General features: G+C 28.4%; 2 protein-coding genes and 1 pseudogene across 2 annotated transcripts; all 3 read right to left on the reverse strand.

The window, feature by feature from the left end:
• Window positions 1-259: 259 nt before the first annotated feature.
• Window positions 260-745, reverse strand: LOC130797104 (uncharacterized). The gene has a single exon (XM_057659596.1). The coding sequence runs from the start codon at window positions 743-745 to the stop codon at window positions 260-262; it is 486 nt and encodes a 161-aa protein (XP_057515579.1).
• Window positions 746-2,960: 2,215 nt separating this feature from the next.
• LOC130796929 (galactinol synthase 2-like) lies at window positions 2,961-5,418 on the reverse strand (annotated as a pseudogene).
• Window positions 5,419-10,172: 4,754 nt separating this feature from the next.
• Window positions 10,173-12,246, reverse strand: LOC130796930 (galactinol synthase 2-like). The gene is made up of 4 exons (XM_057659376.1): window positions 11,838-12,246; window positions 11,074-11,397; window positions 10,817-10,951; window positions 10,173-10,715 (listed from the first exon to the last, which is right to left on the reverse strand). The coding sequence occupies exons 1-4, from the start codon at window positions 12,165-12,167 to the stop codon at window positions 10,500-10,502; spliced, it is 1,005 nt and encodes a 334-aa protein (XP_057515359.1). The 5' UTR covers window positions 12,168-12,246; the 3' UTR covers window positions 10,173-10,499.
• Between the last annotated feature and the right edge of the window lie 4,211 nt (window positions 12,247-16,457).

The raw sequence follows: 16,457 nt of genomic DNA on the forward strand, positions 1-16,457 counted from the left end.
TAATTAAGCATAATTTCTACATGTTTTAACCATCAAAATTTATACATATAAAATTTAATAGAACTTCCCATAAAATTGAAATAGAGTATGCAATATATATAATTTCTCACAAGTCCCAAGTTAAATGACCAAATATATTAACATTAAATCATAAACTTGATTTAATTGATGATGATGTAATTAAAGAATAGAAGCAATTATAAGAAAACAATTTAACAAAAGTAAGAAAAATGTTTATTATAATTTGATATTAATATAGTTAGAGAATATTAGTAACAGAAACAAGAGCCATAGTAATTAGAATCCTCATCTCCCTATTCCTCTCATTCATAGTATTGTGTTGAGTGAGAGTAAAAATGGTTACACAACGTGCTTGCACTCTTGGACTTTCCCTTTCATTTGATTGAACCTCTTTATAATCTCCTTTTTTAAAAGCTTGAAATGCTAATTCAAAACTTTGCTTAAGAATGGAGTATGCATCCTCACAAACCTTATAGTAGATGAGTCTCACCGGATCGTTCTCCACAGCTGCTATTTGAGCCCTAATGAATTCCAGACTATTCGAAGCATTCATAAGAGCTTCAACAATGGTGATATTAGTAAGCACAAAATTGTCGACGTCAGGCTGTGGGATGTCTCGTTGAAAGACCTTGTTGCAGAAACCATAGTCTTCGTTAGATCTGCATATGTTGTCTATTCTTCTTTGGGTTTCTGGGTTTGCCTTCGAAGCTGCTGATGCTACCATTATTACCATCATCACTGTACCAACAAACAGACTTGTGGGAGACGTACTTGGTACTTTGTAAATCATCGTAATAATGCTTAATTCTCACAATGGATGATTATTATTATATTTAATTAGTACTCTATGTTAATATATAATTAATTTATTGCTTTTAATTAGTTTATTAAATTAATTAAATATATTTGGGTAACAAAATTATACAAGTACTTTATATACTCCCTCCTATTCACCTATAATGTATTTCATTTGACTTTTCACTATTTAAGGGGTGAAAGGATCACATGTGAATGAAATAGTGTATTGTTTTTAAATTTAATAGGAATAAAGTGGGATTAGTGAGTGTAAAAGTGTAAAAATATTAAATTTAATAAGGGTAAATTTGTAAAGTTAACATATATACCCAAAACAAAAATAAAATATTTAAAGTGACTTAATTCAATAAGAAAATGAGACACTTAGAGTGAATATGAGACAGTGTTTACTTGACTGTTTAGATGTACTAATTGTGTAAGATAAGTATTAATGAAATGTTATCAATACTTTATTGAAGAAAAATTGGTTAAATAACTAAAAGCCAAAAAAAATAGTCATTTAATTTTTTTATTCATATAATAGAACCAATCTTAGCTGGTGATTTCATCCTGTAAAAGAGAAAATCATTTTTTAATATCTTACCAAGTTTGTCACTAAAATAGTTATACAACAATAAATTTTTTGAAATGAATAACACAACAATAATTGATGTTAGCTAATTACATGCTTCAAACATTGTATGAGGTACATATTACAAAATGTTGCAAATTTTATTTCATTTTCCTTTCATGTTTTCTTAATTGGAAAGTAAATGTTCTGATGGAATCATGAAATATAATCATATATTTCCATGCAAGTGCTAATACTTTGATTTGTTTTTCCATTAAACCTTTAAAAGGGAGAAAATAATGACTTTAAAACTCCGTTTAGATTACATTTCGAAACAAGAATTTCATTTTAAATTATAGATTTCAGTTATGATTTCATTAATAAAGAATTTGAGAATGATAAAGTTTAGAAAGTTATTCTCAAATCCTCATCTTTAATTACTTTTAAAACATTGGTGAATTTGACTTATATCCAAATTTGAAATTCCTATATTTGCCAAATACTAAATTTTGAGTCAAAATTATATTTTCAAATGAAATCAAAATTCCCAAACATAACATTAGGGATATCATGAGTCTAATCATGTGCTAATGATTTTAAAATGAGTCTGATAAAGCTCTACTAACAGGCTCATGGACAGATTAAATATTCTAAAATTTTAGTTTCGTTTCAATTGTGACCTTAAACAAATCAAAGCTCCAAAGATAATCAGCTCTTTCAAAATAAGACCCTATGCGTCTACAACAAGCTGAAAAAAATTTAGCTAGCATGATCCAACGTTTGAAACTCTGATGTATTATATTTTTATAAAGGCTATCTGATTATGATATTTTTAAGAATTAAACACATTTAACATTACACAATACAGATTCACTGCAATAATGTCTTTCAAACATGTTACGATTTGCCTAAATTATACTTAATAGAGAAAAATAGCTCGACCAATCCAATTTAACAACTTGAATTGGTTACAAGTATTATGAGTTCTAAAAAAAACAATATGCAGACTCACAACATTTTGAATAAACAAATCAAGTCTTTAATAGCATTAGAGTATGAGGAAAAGTCTTTTATAATGGAATTTAATAACTCTATCATAAATGATGAACACCTAATCAAATATGCACATTTATTTGTTAATGTCAATATTTTTTTGAAAGAAATACAAAATTTCTCTAAACAAAAGTTAGAAAAGTAAAAATTTGGGCAAAGTCCGAGATGGATGCCGAGTTAATCTGGTGTCCATGTATCAAGATGAGTGAGTTGGAGTGAGTCCAAGAGTCATGAAATGCAGCCTTTATAATATTATTTGGACTGGCTACTCCCAAGGGTAGTAGAGATCGTAAATAATGGACTTTTTAATGTGTTTTTGCATTATTATTATTTTTTACTTTCTGTAAAGAACATTAATGGACCTGGCCCAAATTTTAGAGGGAAAAGACAGGAAAAAAAAATATAGCAGATGAGACATTGAATAAGACAATAACTAGCAAATTCTTTCTTTATAATGAAATAGAAATTATAAGGGAATTAAAAGACCTAATTTTTGATAAATAATCATAACTATTGAGTATTGAAGGAGGCATTAAAAAAATATGATGCCTTCCCAAGATGTGCTATATATTTTACAACATTAAAGCTTGATACGTGTAGTATAGTAGTATAGTAATATAGTACGTAGTATAGTAGTATAGTAGTATAGTACTAGTATAATACATGAATTCATGATGATAAATAGTTGGGATCAAACTAATTATTAAGTTTAAGCTGCGGATGGTGCCATGATATAGTAAGAGTTATTAAATTCAGATAATGCTGCCTTCAATACTTGAAGTCTTGCTTCCTCTGCTTTATATAATCCAAAGATTCATCATCATAAATCTCCCACCATTTCTTAATTAACATCTTGATGTCTTCTCTCCCCATGTTTTCTTCTTCTCCAGTGTATCTCCATGGTTTTGATCCCTGTTTTTTTTTCAATTCATTTTAAATATCAAAATTTCAAAACATACATATAAGTGATATAATTTGTTAGCGATTTTAATTTAATAAGTTTCCAAGCTATTGATCACATCTAGTTTCGTTATAAACTTATAATTTGTCACAATAGAATATTATTTGTAGTCTTTCGTCTCTTTATATTTGTTACAGTAAATTTTGACGACAATTTTTTTCCACAAAGTAAGAGGAGTATGTACTTACCGCAGCACAATAGTGAACAACTTTAACATCATTTATCTCAACGTTTTCAGGATGACGCCATAACATAGCTAAAATAAGATTGTAAGTCGGTGGAATGGGCTTGTATATTTTTTGAAAGTACATGTTCAAAAAATCCTGCATATTAATCATTGTACATGTACCAAATTAAATTCAATTCAATTCAATAAAAGAAATCATTATAAATTTACATTTAAATCTAATATTTATGATGTAAATAATAAAAATGTTATATTTTGAATATTTTTCTTAAATAATTTATTAATAAAACTAAATAAAATGAACTCTATTATATTATATACATACTAATTTTTTTTCCCATATTAATAAGTAGTATATTTTATTTACCAAACTAAGCTATCGTGTTGTATCAATTGGAAGTCAAAACCGGCTCTAACGATAAGATCAAGGGATCAAACATTGGTAATTTGGTACCAACAACAATAAGAGTAGTACTTTTAATAATTAAGAAAAAAAAAAAAAAAAAAAAAAAAAAAAAAAAAAAAAAAAAAAACCTGCTCAGCAAAAGGGGTAGGAGTGGTGAGTTGGAGTGTATTGAGAAGATCATGGTAAGTAGACATTTTGGGTTGAAACACAAACATGCCAGCATTAAAGTAAGGAGCAGGCCTTGGGCCCAACTTGTGTTCAGACCAATGGATTTTATCTGGACATTGTTGGCAATACCCGATCTTATATTGAGGAGTATGACTCCAAGTCTTCTCACAGAAACAATCCATAACACCATATAAATAATCATCCGGTAACTCAAACAGATGATCAATGTTGTTAAACACTTGGATATCTCCATCCAAGTATATCATTTTGCTGAACTCCACAAACTGTCATAATTTATTATAAAATAATATTAATTATGAATTTAGCAGAAATTATAAATAACAAACAAAATCCAATAGAGGGTATAGTATAACATATAATTATAATAAAGCTTTAGTCAAATTAAACTTTTACTTAAATCGATCTCTTAACTACATAATATAAATACAAATTAATTGTGAGAGATGGTCTCTTTGAAAGACCACTTGTAATTGGGCCGACCCATTATATATTTTTTAAAATATTGTAAGTAAGCATTAAGAATGATGTAAGTAGACATTTAAAATATTGAAAGTAGGCATGAAGAATACGGTAAGTAAGCATTACGAATAATGTAACTTGACATTAAGAATACAGTAAGTAGGCATTAATCTTTAATGAACTGGGCTTAAAATACGTGTCTCAAAATTTATAAAGATTTTTTATGTATATTGGTATTAAGTACTAATAATAAAGTATACTCAAATTGAGCTAGCTAGTGAAAAGTCTAATAAAGTATATGTTGAGTACTAAATTACCTCCCAAATTCGGAGCTTGGAGTAGTTGATAACATAATAAGGCATAGCAAAGTGAGTTTGATTTTGTGGAGGATAAACTGGCTTAATCTCTCGGACAATGCAACCTTGAGACACCAGTATGTGGCGGTGTTCAGCTGGAACATCCGGCAAAACAGCCACCACTAACGGGTAACGACTTTTGGCCTTCCTTAAGCCTTTGGCAAGCCCTACAACTCCCTTCACATAATCGCCATCACCTGCTAAGAACGTCACAAAACCTCTCATTTCTGACTCCTTCTTTTCCATCATCATCATGGTTTCACTTTCAAGGTTATTCATTTGTTTGGAACCCATTTTTTAATTTGAGGATATTGTTTATGTGATTGAAATTTTTGAAGTTTTATTGAAGTATGTATGTGTTTGGTATTTAAGATTATTATTATTATAGGAGAAAATTGTGTTTAATTTACTCTTTCGATAGTGTTTTGGTGAAATGAGTGTGCATGTAGGGTTTCTTTATATAGAAATTTTGGCTAGGGTGTAATTGTAACTTCGCCTAAAATTGCTTTCCACATATTAAGTTTTTTTTTTTTAAACTTAAAAACTCTTCAAATTCGCATGAATTAACGTCCTAGCTTGTTTAGACAATTTGGAGTAGTTGTTAATTGTATACGTAGTTATTAGTAATGGATAGATACTGATTTTAACTACTAGAGTAGAAAATTGTAAAGAAATATAAATTGTTACTTATAATTTTGAAACATTATTAGTTGTAACGTTATAAAATTAGTTATATGTATCATTAAATACTATTTAAAGTAATGTCCTGAATTATTATATTCTTAATAAAATATTATTTTAACCTCATTAAATCAGTAGCAACTATTTAAGTTGTTACGCCGTGCACACTCTATATGATACTTCACTTACAACAAAGAGTGTCACACGACAAGGAATCAATTCAACCAAAAGTTTAAGTTGTTGATTGACAAGGAACCAAAATGAGATTTGTTGGTTAGAAGTGCGAATGCAACACATGCTCTTCTCAAACATGGTGCTTAATATTACATTTGGATGGAAAGGTGAATAATATTAGAACACTATTATGAAACCATGTCAAAAAATCAACTTAGCCAGAAACTTAAGTTGATAGTTGAGAATCCAATTTATGATATTTACAATTTATTGATGGTTTCCAATCTATTGGAACAAAAAAATCTTGGCCTTCAACAAAAAAAACAATTATAAATTTGAAAAAAATGACATTTAATTTTCACCCATTTACTCGTAAATTTTTTAATGTATAAATTTTTATGAGAATGAGATACATTTTTGTTGATATGATTTAATTTAAAGCTCAACTTGGTATACAAATTATTAAAGAATTAAAATTTGTAGTAGTTTACTTGTGTATCTTCGGCTCAACTAATTATTTAACTTTTAATTAACTTAATCTAGTGTATCTTTATAATTAAAATCTGTGGTAATACTACTATATTTTTAGCTTTATTTAGATCAGTTAATTAACTTATTAGTAATATATTAGCTTTGCAATGTATCCCTGTAATTTCAATTGAAACTAAAAAAAAAAAATAGATGAATAAAAATTAAATAATATAGGCTCCATTTTCATTAATTAAAACGGGCCTTTGTGTTTGTATGAGTCTTTTCAACCATGATGAGTCATGAGACATGAGTGTTGACTAGAAAACTTATTACATTCATACCATAATGTTGAACAAGAGGAGTTCCCTACAATATTGGTCTAATTGATATTACTTGGATTTCTTTACCAAATCTCTTTTTCATTTGTCTCCTCCGATCCAGAAAATCTCTTTACCGCCGACCACGCTTTTCTCAATGACGCTCCAAACATCATGTAATTTCATCACCAACTATTTGTCAATTCATTACGTTGTTATCCTCAGGCATGTCGTTTCAGATAGATAGCTTTTTTTAATTAAATGAATAATGATATATGTTAGCTAATAAAATCCGTACTATTATAGTATATTTTAAATTATAAAATTAATATTTATGTTTTTTAATTTTAAAATATATTTTTTAATTTACTATTTTAAATTAATTTATATTCCTATCAACAAACCTCCTAATTTAACATGACCTTTTTTAAGTTTTTACATTAGATTTAAAAATAATATAATAATTCAAATAAAAAACTCTTATAAATGAAGCACCTCATGGATTGATAGTTAGGGCAGTTGATAAGTTGCCCAATATGGGCCCACAAAAGTTGCTGGGTGGAAGTTTCGTATCCAATCTCATGCATAATTGACGTAAGATAAAAGATATGATTTTCGGTTTATTTAGTTAAGTTTGTTGGCCCAATAATTTGGATAATGCATGCATGAGTAAAACTCCATTTGACGTTAAAGATCAACCGACTCTATGTAAAGACAAATGTTTCCATTTTTAATGCTTCAAATGTAGTAGGTATGTCGTTATTTTCAATCAAATTAATAAAGAAGAAAAAGATGAATACATGTTCAATCTCAACTAAAACAACTCACTATATAATATCAAAATATTTTATTTGATAAAAATGATCTTATTCCATATAGCTAGCTATTACATGATACCATTTATCATATTTAGAAACATAACATTTTTTCATCATAACTTGCCATATGGCCTCACTATGTCACTCTATGCTCTAATTTTATAGTTATGTTTGTATTTTCCTAATAATTTCATATTTTTTATAATCCCGACATAGATATAATTATTTTTTAATTTTAAATTTTTTTAAAAAATGATATTAATTATTTATACAACAAAAGTGACTCTAGTAAACAATGAATTTTAAATTCTTCAATTATTATTATTTCAAGTTACATAATTATAACTTATAATGCTTTATAAAAATTAAATTTTATGATCGAGAGTGATGATTAAATGTCTAGGTATGTATTTGGTGATTTGGAGAGGTTATGAAACTAAGAGCGACTAAGGTGCTCAATATCCCTCTTTATGTAAATTATTATCGAAAGTCGTCCCACAATTATAATGTTAACGATTGTTAGAGTAAGAGTCAAATTCCCTATGTTCAGAGGTGACCGTCACACTAATTATAGCTTATTACTTTGCATCTATTGTGGATGCACGAGATGAATCAAAGGAAATCGAGTAGGCATTAGGATGAAGCATCAAAGAAGTTAAATATTAGCCTAGAAAGGGTGTTCGAATAAGCACCTATGATTAGTGACCTTCTAATGTGTTTAGTAGTTGGCTTTTACATTAGCTTTTTAGTTGGCTTTTGACTTTTGGCTAGTGAATTGGTCAAACAACCAACAAAAGTGTTTGGTAAACGGCGGCTTTTAAATCAGCTGAAAAGCTAACTTTTAAGCCAAAATTAAAAAGGTACTCCAGTTAGCTTTTTATGTTGGCTTTTGACTTGTGAGGCTACTTTTTCTCTAATAAACAGCCAACAGCCAATGTCTAAATTTACCAAATATCTCCATAAACAGCTGGCTTTTTTAGCTAGCTTTAAAGCCAACAAAAACAGCCAACATTTTTAGTTGGCCAAACAAACCAACTAAAAAAGCTGATAGCCAACAGCCAACAATCAATTGCCAAACACTCCAATATGTTTTTGATTGTTGATGATATAATACTTTAGGGAATATTCTCCTATTGATTTATGGGATAGAACCTAAAAATCATATTATGGTTTAGTGTGGAGTAATAGGATGAGTACAAACAAGTGAGTGAATTGTTGAGTTCAAGAGAGGGGCGTGTATTGTATTTATTACTTAATTAGTAGTTAATTTTGAATCTTTTAATGGAGAATGTTTAAGTTGATACCATAGTAAGATACAAATTGGTAATGGAATTCATAACCTATAAATCACTTGTAAGTCTGTCAAATGAAAATATTGTTGGATATTGTTGTTGTTCCTACTTTATATGAAGGTTAATGTTAGAATAATATATATGGTGGAGAATATCCGAAAGGATCTTCACTAGCTCTTTTATTTTTGTACTTTACTTGCATCATCATCAAGGGAACTCATTTTACACTTACAAATTTAAGTTGTATGTATTTTCTTTCTAACTTTCCTATTATTTTTTTGTTTTAGTTCATATTAATACTTACCAAAACTAATTCACTAATTTGAACTTAAAATCAATATCTTTCCATCAAGTCTTGGTTGTTGAGGTGTGCGTTCATTCCAATGCTGTTATATAATATTAATTGTCTAAATTTCATCCCATGTTCTTTTCGTTGTGTAACATTAATTAAATGCTACTCCTTACAAAAATATCATTATATTAATTTGGAGTTTATGTAAAAGATAATGTAAATGAAAGGACGTGATATTTCATCGCATTGTTTTAAGTCTTTAAATATAGAAATTAGATACATACATTTTTTAGAATTTTTGTTTATATTTATATTTTCTGAATTTCTCTTATCTTCTCTACATGTTTATGATCTTAGAATTTCGCAAACTCTATTTTCATAAGTTTAATATTACTTCTTATAAAAACACTTGTTCTTTCAAATTGTTACTTTAGTGCTTATATTGTACTGCAATCATTGTATCTCTACAGTGTATTGTTGAAATTCAACTTATGCAACATTGTGGGCAAAATAATGCTATGAGCAAAGCATCTTCGATAAGTATAGTGTTAGTTTAATAAATTTAAATATTCTTAGATCTTTAAGTTTTAATTAAGTTGTAATTTCATAATATTATTATCAATTATAATCATTGTAATTAATAGGATATTCATATTTGTAAAATCAATTTTTTATTTGGCGCTTATTATTTGATACTCCCTCCGTTCTTTTTTGATCTTTCACTTTGGATTTTTCACACATATTAAGGAAGATAAAATCTTTGGGTTGTAGTGAGTATTATTTTAATTAAATAGCAGTGTGAAGTAATGATTGCATTGAAAGTATGAGGTTGTAGTGGGTATTATTTTAATTAAACAGTACTGTGAAGTAATGATTGTATTCAAAGTATGAGAGAGAAAATAATTATAAATAAAAGAAAAGAGGTACATTAAAAGAAAAGGGGGTTTTAAGGGGTAAAAGTGGAATAAAAACTTTTTAAAAATAGAAAGTATTCTAAAGTGGAAGAACTTTTGAAGCTACCCGTTATAGTAATGTGGAAGATAAAAAAGAACAGGGAGAGTATATAATAGTGTGCAAATCACAATAACAAAGCCAATACAGAAGATCAAAACATTATTAAATCATACGTGGTACTTTCTTTTAAATCTGTCATTACATAATTATCAATACTTACAAAGACACAGCGTACTATTATGTATTCAAACCAATAATTACAAAGATTAGAGCTTTTTTTAAAAAAAAAACAAAAAAAAAAATTTTTTTAAAAAAAAGAAAGTGGAATCTCCTTAGGAAATTAACAAGCTAAAAATGAAATTATTATGATAATTAATTAAGTGAACTATTTGCCCTATCGCACTATCTCACGTAATTGATCTATATTTCCAAAGGAAAAGTGAAAACCATAATAGTAGTCTATATAATATATGAGCCAAAGATAGGACGGAAGTAATAAAATCTAAGCTGCAGAAGGGGCGGCTACAAAATGTAAAACACCAGCCTCCGAGAGTGCCGCCCTGAAAGGTTGGAACTCAGGCTGATCACCAGCCTCAATTTCTGGCTTGAAATCAAGGGATTCGTCATTGTATATGTCGAACCATTTCTTCACCAATAATTTTATGTCTTCTCTATCCATGTTTTCTTCTTTTCCTGTATACCTCCATGGCTTTGACCCCTGTGCGTATATTCAATTAGTAACCGCATATAAAGATTAAACTTAATTGAGAAACTAAATGATCATCTTTAAAATATGAAGATGGAAATAATAAAACTTACATTAGCACAATAGTGAACAACTTTCGCTTCTTCTAACTTAACATTCTCAGGATGGCGCCATAACATGGCCAACACCAAATTGTAAATTAATGGGATCGCCCTATATATGTCCTTGAAGTACATGTTCAAGAAATCCTACACGTATGTATTTAATAACACAAATTAAATAAAGAAAATCAGAAAAGAAAAAATAATGATAATGAAATTAATTAATTTAAAAAGAATTAACATATTTATGACAATTGTATGTTAATTACCTGCTCAGCAAAAGGAGTAGGAGGGGTTACTTGGAGTGTCTTAAGGAGGTCAACATAAGTAGAGATATTGGGCTCAAACACGAACATTCCAGCATTAAAGTAAAGAGCAGGCTTTGGGCCCAACTTGTCTTCGGGCCAACACACTTTATTTGGGCTTTGCTGACAGTACCCAATTTTATATTGAGGAGTATGACTCCAAGTCTTTTCACAAAAACAGTCCATTACAGCATAAAAGTAGCCATTAGGGAGGTCGAATAGATGATCAATATTATCGTACACTTGAATGTCTCCGTCTAAGTATATCATCTTTGTGTACTCCACAAACTGTAAACAATACGTAATCATGATCAGATGAATGAAAAATTATTAATTTTTTAATAATAACTAATATTATTCATGACTCATGAGTCATACGTGTATCATGATAGCTGAAAAATATACCCGTACTAAATTAAACAAATACATAAAAGTCATGAAACATACTCTCTGGTATTCATCGTGTTCCATTTAATTTTCCACCATCTTTTAGGTGATTAAATGAAATCACGTATAAAAGGAAAAGGTGTAGTATTTTTAAATTTTAATAGGGATAAAGTGGAGTTCGTATGTGTAAAAGTATAAAAATGTTAAGTTGAGTAGGGATAAAACATATTAAAAATAGAAATGATACATTTAAAGTGACTTGACCAAATAAGAAAATAAGACACTTAGGATAAATAAAATAAAGTATTAATTATTCGTAAAATAAAAAGTGAAATACGTACCTCCCAAATTCGAAGCTTAGAGTAATTAATGACATAATAAGGCATAGCAAACTGAGTTTGATTTTCAGGCGGGTAAACGGGTTCAATCTCTCGAACAATACAACCTTGAGACACTAATATCCGACGATGTTCTTGGGGCACGTCGGGTAGCACTGCTACCACTAACGGGTAAGCCGACCGGGCCTTCCTTAACCCTTTAGCCAGCCCAACTACACCCTTTATGTAGTCTCCATTGCCAGCCAAGAACGTTACGTAGGCCCGGTTTATATGCTTCCCTATTTTACCCCATTTTGCCTTTGTGGTTGCGGTTTCGAAGTTTGTTGGTGCCATTATTATTAGGAAAGGTGTTGGTTTTGTGTGAAATATTTTGTATGGTTGTATTTGATAAGACTTGAGGCTTCAGAATTTGATTAGTTTTGTGGTTTTGAGGAATGGGGTTTAGGAGATATTTATAGAGCTATGTGTGGGCCATATGGGAAAATTTTTCATTTTTTATGTTTAATGGTAATAGAATAAAGAAAGCTAAGTGATCTTTCTTGATACATTATTATTATAATTATGATAAAATATAGTTCAAACCATATTTATGAAATTCAATATTCATACATAGAGAGGATAAATTTTAATTTTCTTTTTTATGCAAAAATATGTTAGTAAAAACAGGTATTAATAGTATAATTATATATACTTATTAATTTATAATTAGTTCTATTGTAAATTACTAAATTTTAATTTATTGATTTGAGTAAAAATAGATTTCAGGAAAATTTAGTCAATAACATACATACTTTAGAATATAATTTTAAGTTGTTAATAATTTCACTAAACAAAAAATTAATGTACAAAAATATAGAGAAAATAAAGAAACACAACAAGCCCAACATTTCATTGCTCAAATATCAATTAGTGGCTATCAGTTAGGATGGCGTTTTGAGGATCAAATGTACGCAACCTTACGTTTATGATACACTAGGTACATGTTAGTGATAGCTAGTAAATAGGTTGTTTTCAATTGGTTCTACTAGTAAACATTATCTGTAACTTCACATCACATAAATAAAAAGTGCATACATATAATTACAAAGAAAAATGTAAAAATGATCAAATGAGCAAAGTATATACTTTCTCCAATTTTTAATAGTTGCAACAACAATTACTGTTCATCAACTAATCTTATTTGGTATATATTTCTCTATGTATAAGTCAAGTGAGATCTTGTTCCATTCGTCTTAATACATATTTTCATAATTAACTTTTTAAAATTTTTTATTATATAAAATTAAAAATATTAATGATTAAAATTGTGTAATAAATACCGTAAAAAATAAAAATGTAATAACTATTAAAAATCAGAGGAAGTATATTGTTAGTGAAGTTTAACGGTAAAAAATATACTGTAGAAAAAAATTGTTATGAAATATGTATTGATCTAATACTATATGAGATATTACGTACATATATATAGCAATTACGTTTTTAAATATGATAATATTCCCTCCTATTCACCTTAGGTGTCTCATTTATTTTTGAGACACTATTCATTTATCACTCTTAAATTGCATTTTATTATTAATTTATAAGTTAAAGCATAGTCATGTGGGATCTTATTTGATTCGTTTTGATGTAAAGATTATTAATATCAACTTTTTATAATTTTTAATTATACATAACTCGATATATTAAGGATTGAATAAGTGCATTGGATAGAGTGCATAAAGTAAATGAGACACTTAAAATGAATAGGAGAGAGTATAAAATTGAAAATTTTCAATCAAATCTATGATATTAATAATTTTAGTTTAGATTAGAGCTTTTTACGTATAGATAGATTGTGAACAATAAATTAATTTATGAAAAAAAAAAGTGAAAGAAGAAATTTAAGTCCAATGACTTAACTGTAGAAAATTAGGTGGAGTAAAAAAAAAATAAAAAAAAAAAAAGAAGAAGAAGAACTGGAAGATTCTTGTGCGTGGTGAAGTGGGTTTGACAATGTCGGAAAATGCAGGAACAGCCTATGTGAATAAGAATTTGGCTGGTCACTTTACTTTGAACTTTCTGGCGACATTAATTTGAAGTCACAACTTCATGTATTGGTAAAGAAGATGCTGGAATATCTAAGATTATGTTTAATGATATTATGATAATATTAATTAATTAATCAAGTATTATAATTTAGACAAGCACAGTATTATATATATCAGGTGTATTTTAAAATACTTCCTGCTATTCAATATAAGTTTCTTATTTACTTTTTGGATACTATTCATCGCTTACTTTTGATTTGTATTTTATTATTAATTTATAAGTTAAAAACATAGTCAATTAGAATCTTGTTTGATTCATTTCAATGAAAGAATTATTCATATCAACTTTTCATAATTTTTAATTATACATAATTAAAGATATTAAGGATTAAATAAGTGTATTAAATAGAGTACAAAAAGCTAATGAGATACTTTTGAAGTATAATTATTGCTTTATCTATTCCGTTGGGAGAAGGCTAAAATAATCTAAGGTTCAAACACGGAAGCAGCGCATGCAAAGCATCGACGTGTCAACATCTTGTGGTCATGACAAACTTGTATGTACAAAAGACTCTTACGGGATGAAGCGTTATAGAAGTCAATTGTCAATGATCTGGATGTATGATATGATCCTGCCATGTGAGTCACTACACTTCCTGCACTACAACTCGTTAATCTTGCTCGGGGTGATCCTCGAAAGCCTCTCTGAAGCTCAAGTTAGATTCGGAGAAAGAAATCAATATATGATACCGTAACGAATGCGAGATTAACGTATTTATGGTGTGAATTTAGATTGAAGGATTAACTGTTTGTATGTGGATTTGAAGTATAACGAGTGTAAATTCGAGCAGAGTTTCGATAGGTAATGTGTAAGTTTAGGGGTAAATGAATTCTGTAGAAGATATTTATAGTGGTTGATCAAGAATTATAGGGTAGTTTTATAGGGAGATCATGGATGACATGGAACATAATAGCAGAGAGTGGGGTTGAATAGTAGTTAGAGTTTATGACAAGAATTACTTGATGAAGAAATAGGAAGTAAAAGTCATATACACCCAGCAAAAAATAAAAATGAACGAGATATTTAAATAAATTCACAATAATAATTAAATAAATAAATTAATAAATAAATGTTAACACCACAAACTGTTTTACTGCTAAATAAAATCAACACTGCAAGTACTAATTATAATATGAATTAGTACGTAAGTTTGTGCATGGTTGAAGCTAATTATACTATCTTATTTTTTCTAACTAAAAATGAACTTAGGTTTTGGTACTGTTGTTATGGTTATGATAGTATGATTAATCGATAGTATAAGTTACAGTCAGTCAAGTTTGATAGTTTTTGGTTTTAATATAGCACTAATCTACAACTTGAATTTAAATTTGACTTTGATTAAGCCATATTTAAATTCAATGGATTAGTTTAAGTCAATTTAATTTTAATGTTATTTTTCGTCCATCTAGTCAATTAGGTTTATGATCAATATTATATGAGTGGCTAAATAAAATTAGATTGGTCTTGATTGTAGATTCAGTAACCATATTTAAATTTCAATACACCGTTTTGATGTTTATCAATATGTTTTTGGTTATGAAAATGAGGAAAATTGTTTTTGACGTATGGATAATAAAATTAATAATTTGTTGAGATTGATTCAAACAATAAATTGAGATGGTAGTTAATGGTATGTGACCCGGCCCAGGCGCCGACCAGCCCCTTTGTCCCAATAGAAGAAGAGCGCGTATAATAATATTGTTTCAAGTAAAGAAGGATAGTTTAGTAAACCAATTAATTTTGACTTATCTCCATAATCTTAACTCTTAAGTTATTATTTGTGTTTAAAAAAATTAAGTAGTGTAGTTAAAAATAAACCTCAATAGTATTAGAAGTAACAGGGCAGTCATCATGTTGCATTTAAGAAGATCAAGGCACGTGGCAAGACCATTCTACCGTCAGCTCCCAGCCGACAAAGTAAACTCAGATCATACTAATAGATGTGGCCGTTAATGAGACCATGTGGCGTCTGTAAACGTGCCAAGTGTCATTATCTGAAGCCCTAGCTTTCTTCCACGTAGCGAAAACCAAATTTTTTTTATATTATTTTTTTTTAAATTGAAGTAATGTACTAAATTTAATCCAAAATCTCCCATAAATTAATCGACGTATAAGAGTATAGTAAAAGAAATTAAAAATAAGAGTAGAAAATAAATGTAAGAAATCTATATAGTAGTTGAGCTAAAAGGAAAATTAATGTTTTGCAATAATGAGTTTAAAAGAGAATATGTTAAATTATTGTCAAATAAGATATAAAAGTAATAAAAATAAAATGAAACTTGCTTAGTAAAAAGTGTAACTATATCAAAGGGACGTAAAAATTTAATTTCAACTATTTTCATATACGGGATAGATTATCTTAATTTTTAATAAAATGACAAATAATTTCCTGAATAGGTGGATTAATTAGATATTCATCAATTCAATGAAATATAATTAAAGTAATGAAATCAAAAGTAATAAAGTTAGTTGTTAGCTGGCAGGGTAGGTTATACTAGAATGTACAAAAGTACAAGTCTAATTAAGTTGATACTA

Source organism: Amaranthus tricolor, chromosome 12, assembly GCF_026212465.1.
Source record: "Amaranthus tricolor cultivar Red isolate AtriRed21 chromosome 12, ASM2621246v1, whole genome shotgun sequence".
Classification (NCBI taxonomy): domain Eukaryota; kingdom Viridiplantae; phylum Streptophyta; class Magnoliopsida; order Caryophyllales; family Amaranthaceae; genus Amaranthus; species Amaranthus tricolor.

Bases quoted from the DNA above. Each gene is read 5' to 3' on its own strand.
- LOC130797104 (XM_057659596.1), bottom strand. From the start codon at position 745: ATGGTAGCATCAGCAGCTTCGAAGGCAAACCCAGAAACCCAAAGAAGA.
- LOC130796930 (XM_057659376.1), bottom strand. From the start codon at position 12,167: ATGGCACCAACAAACTTCGAAACCGCAACCACAAAGGCAAAATGGGGT. The intron at 11,398-11,837 runs GTACGTATTTCA...TATTGTTTACAG, and splicing joins CTAAGCTTCGAATTTGGGAG to TTTGTGGAGTACACAAAGAT. The intron at 10,716-10,816 runs GTAAGTTTTATT...ATATACGCACAG, and splicing joins TTGTTCACTATTGTGCTAAT to GGGTCAAAGCCATGGAGGTA.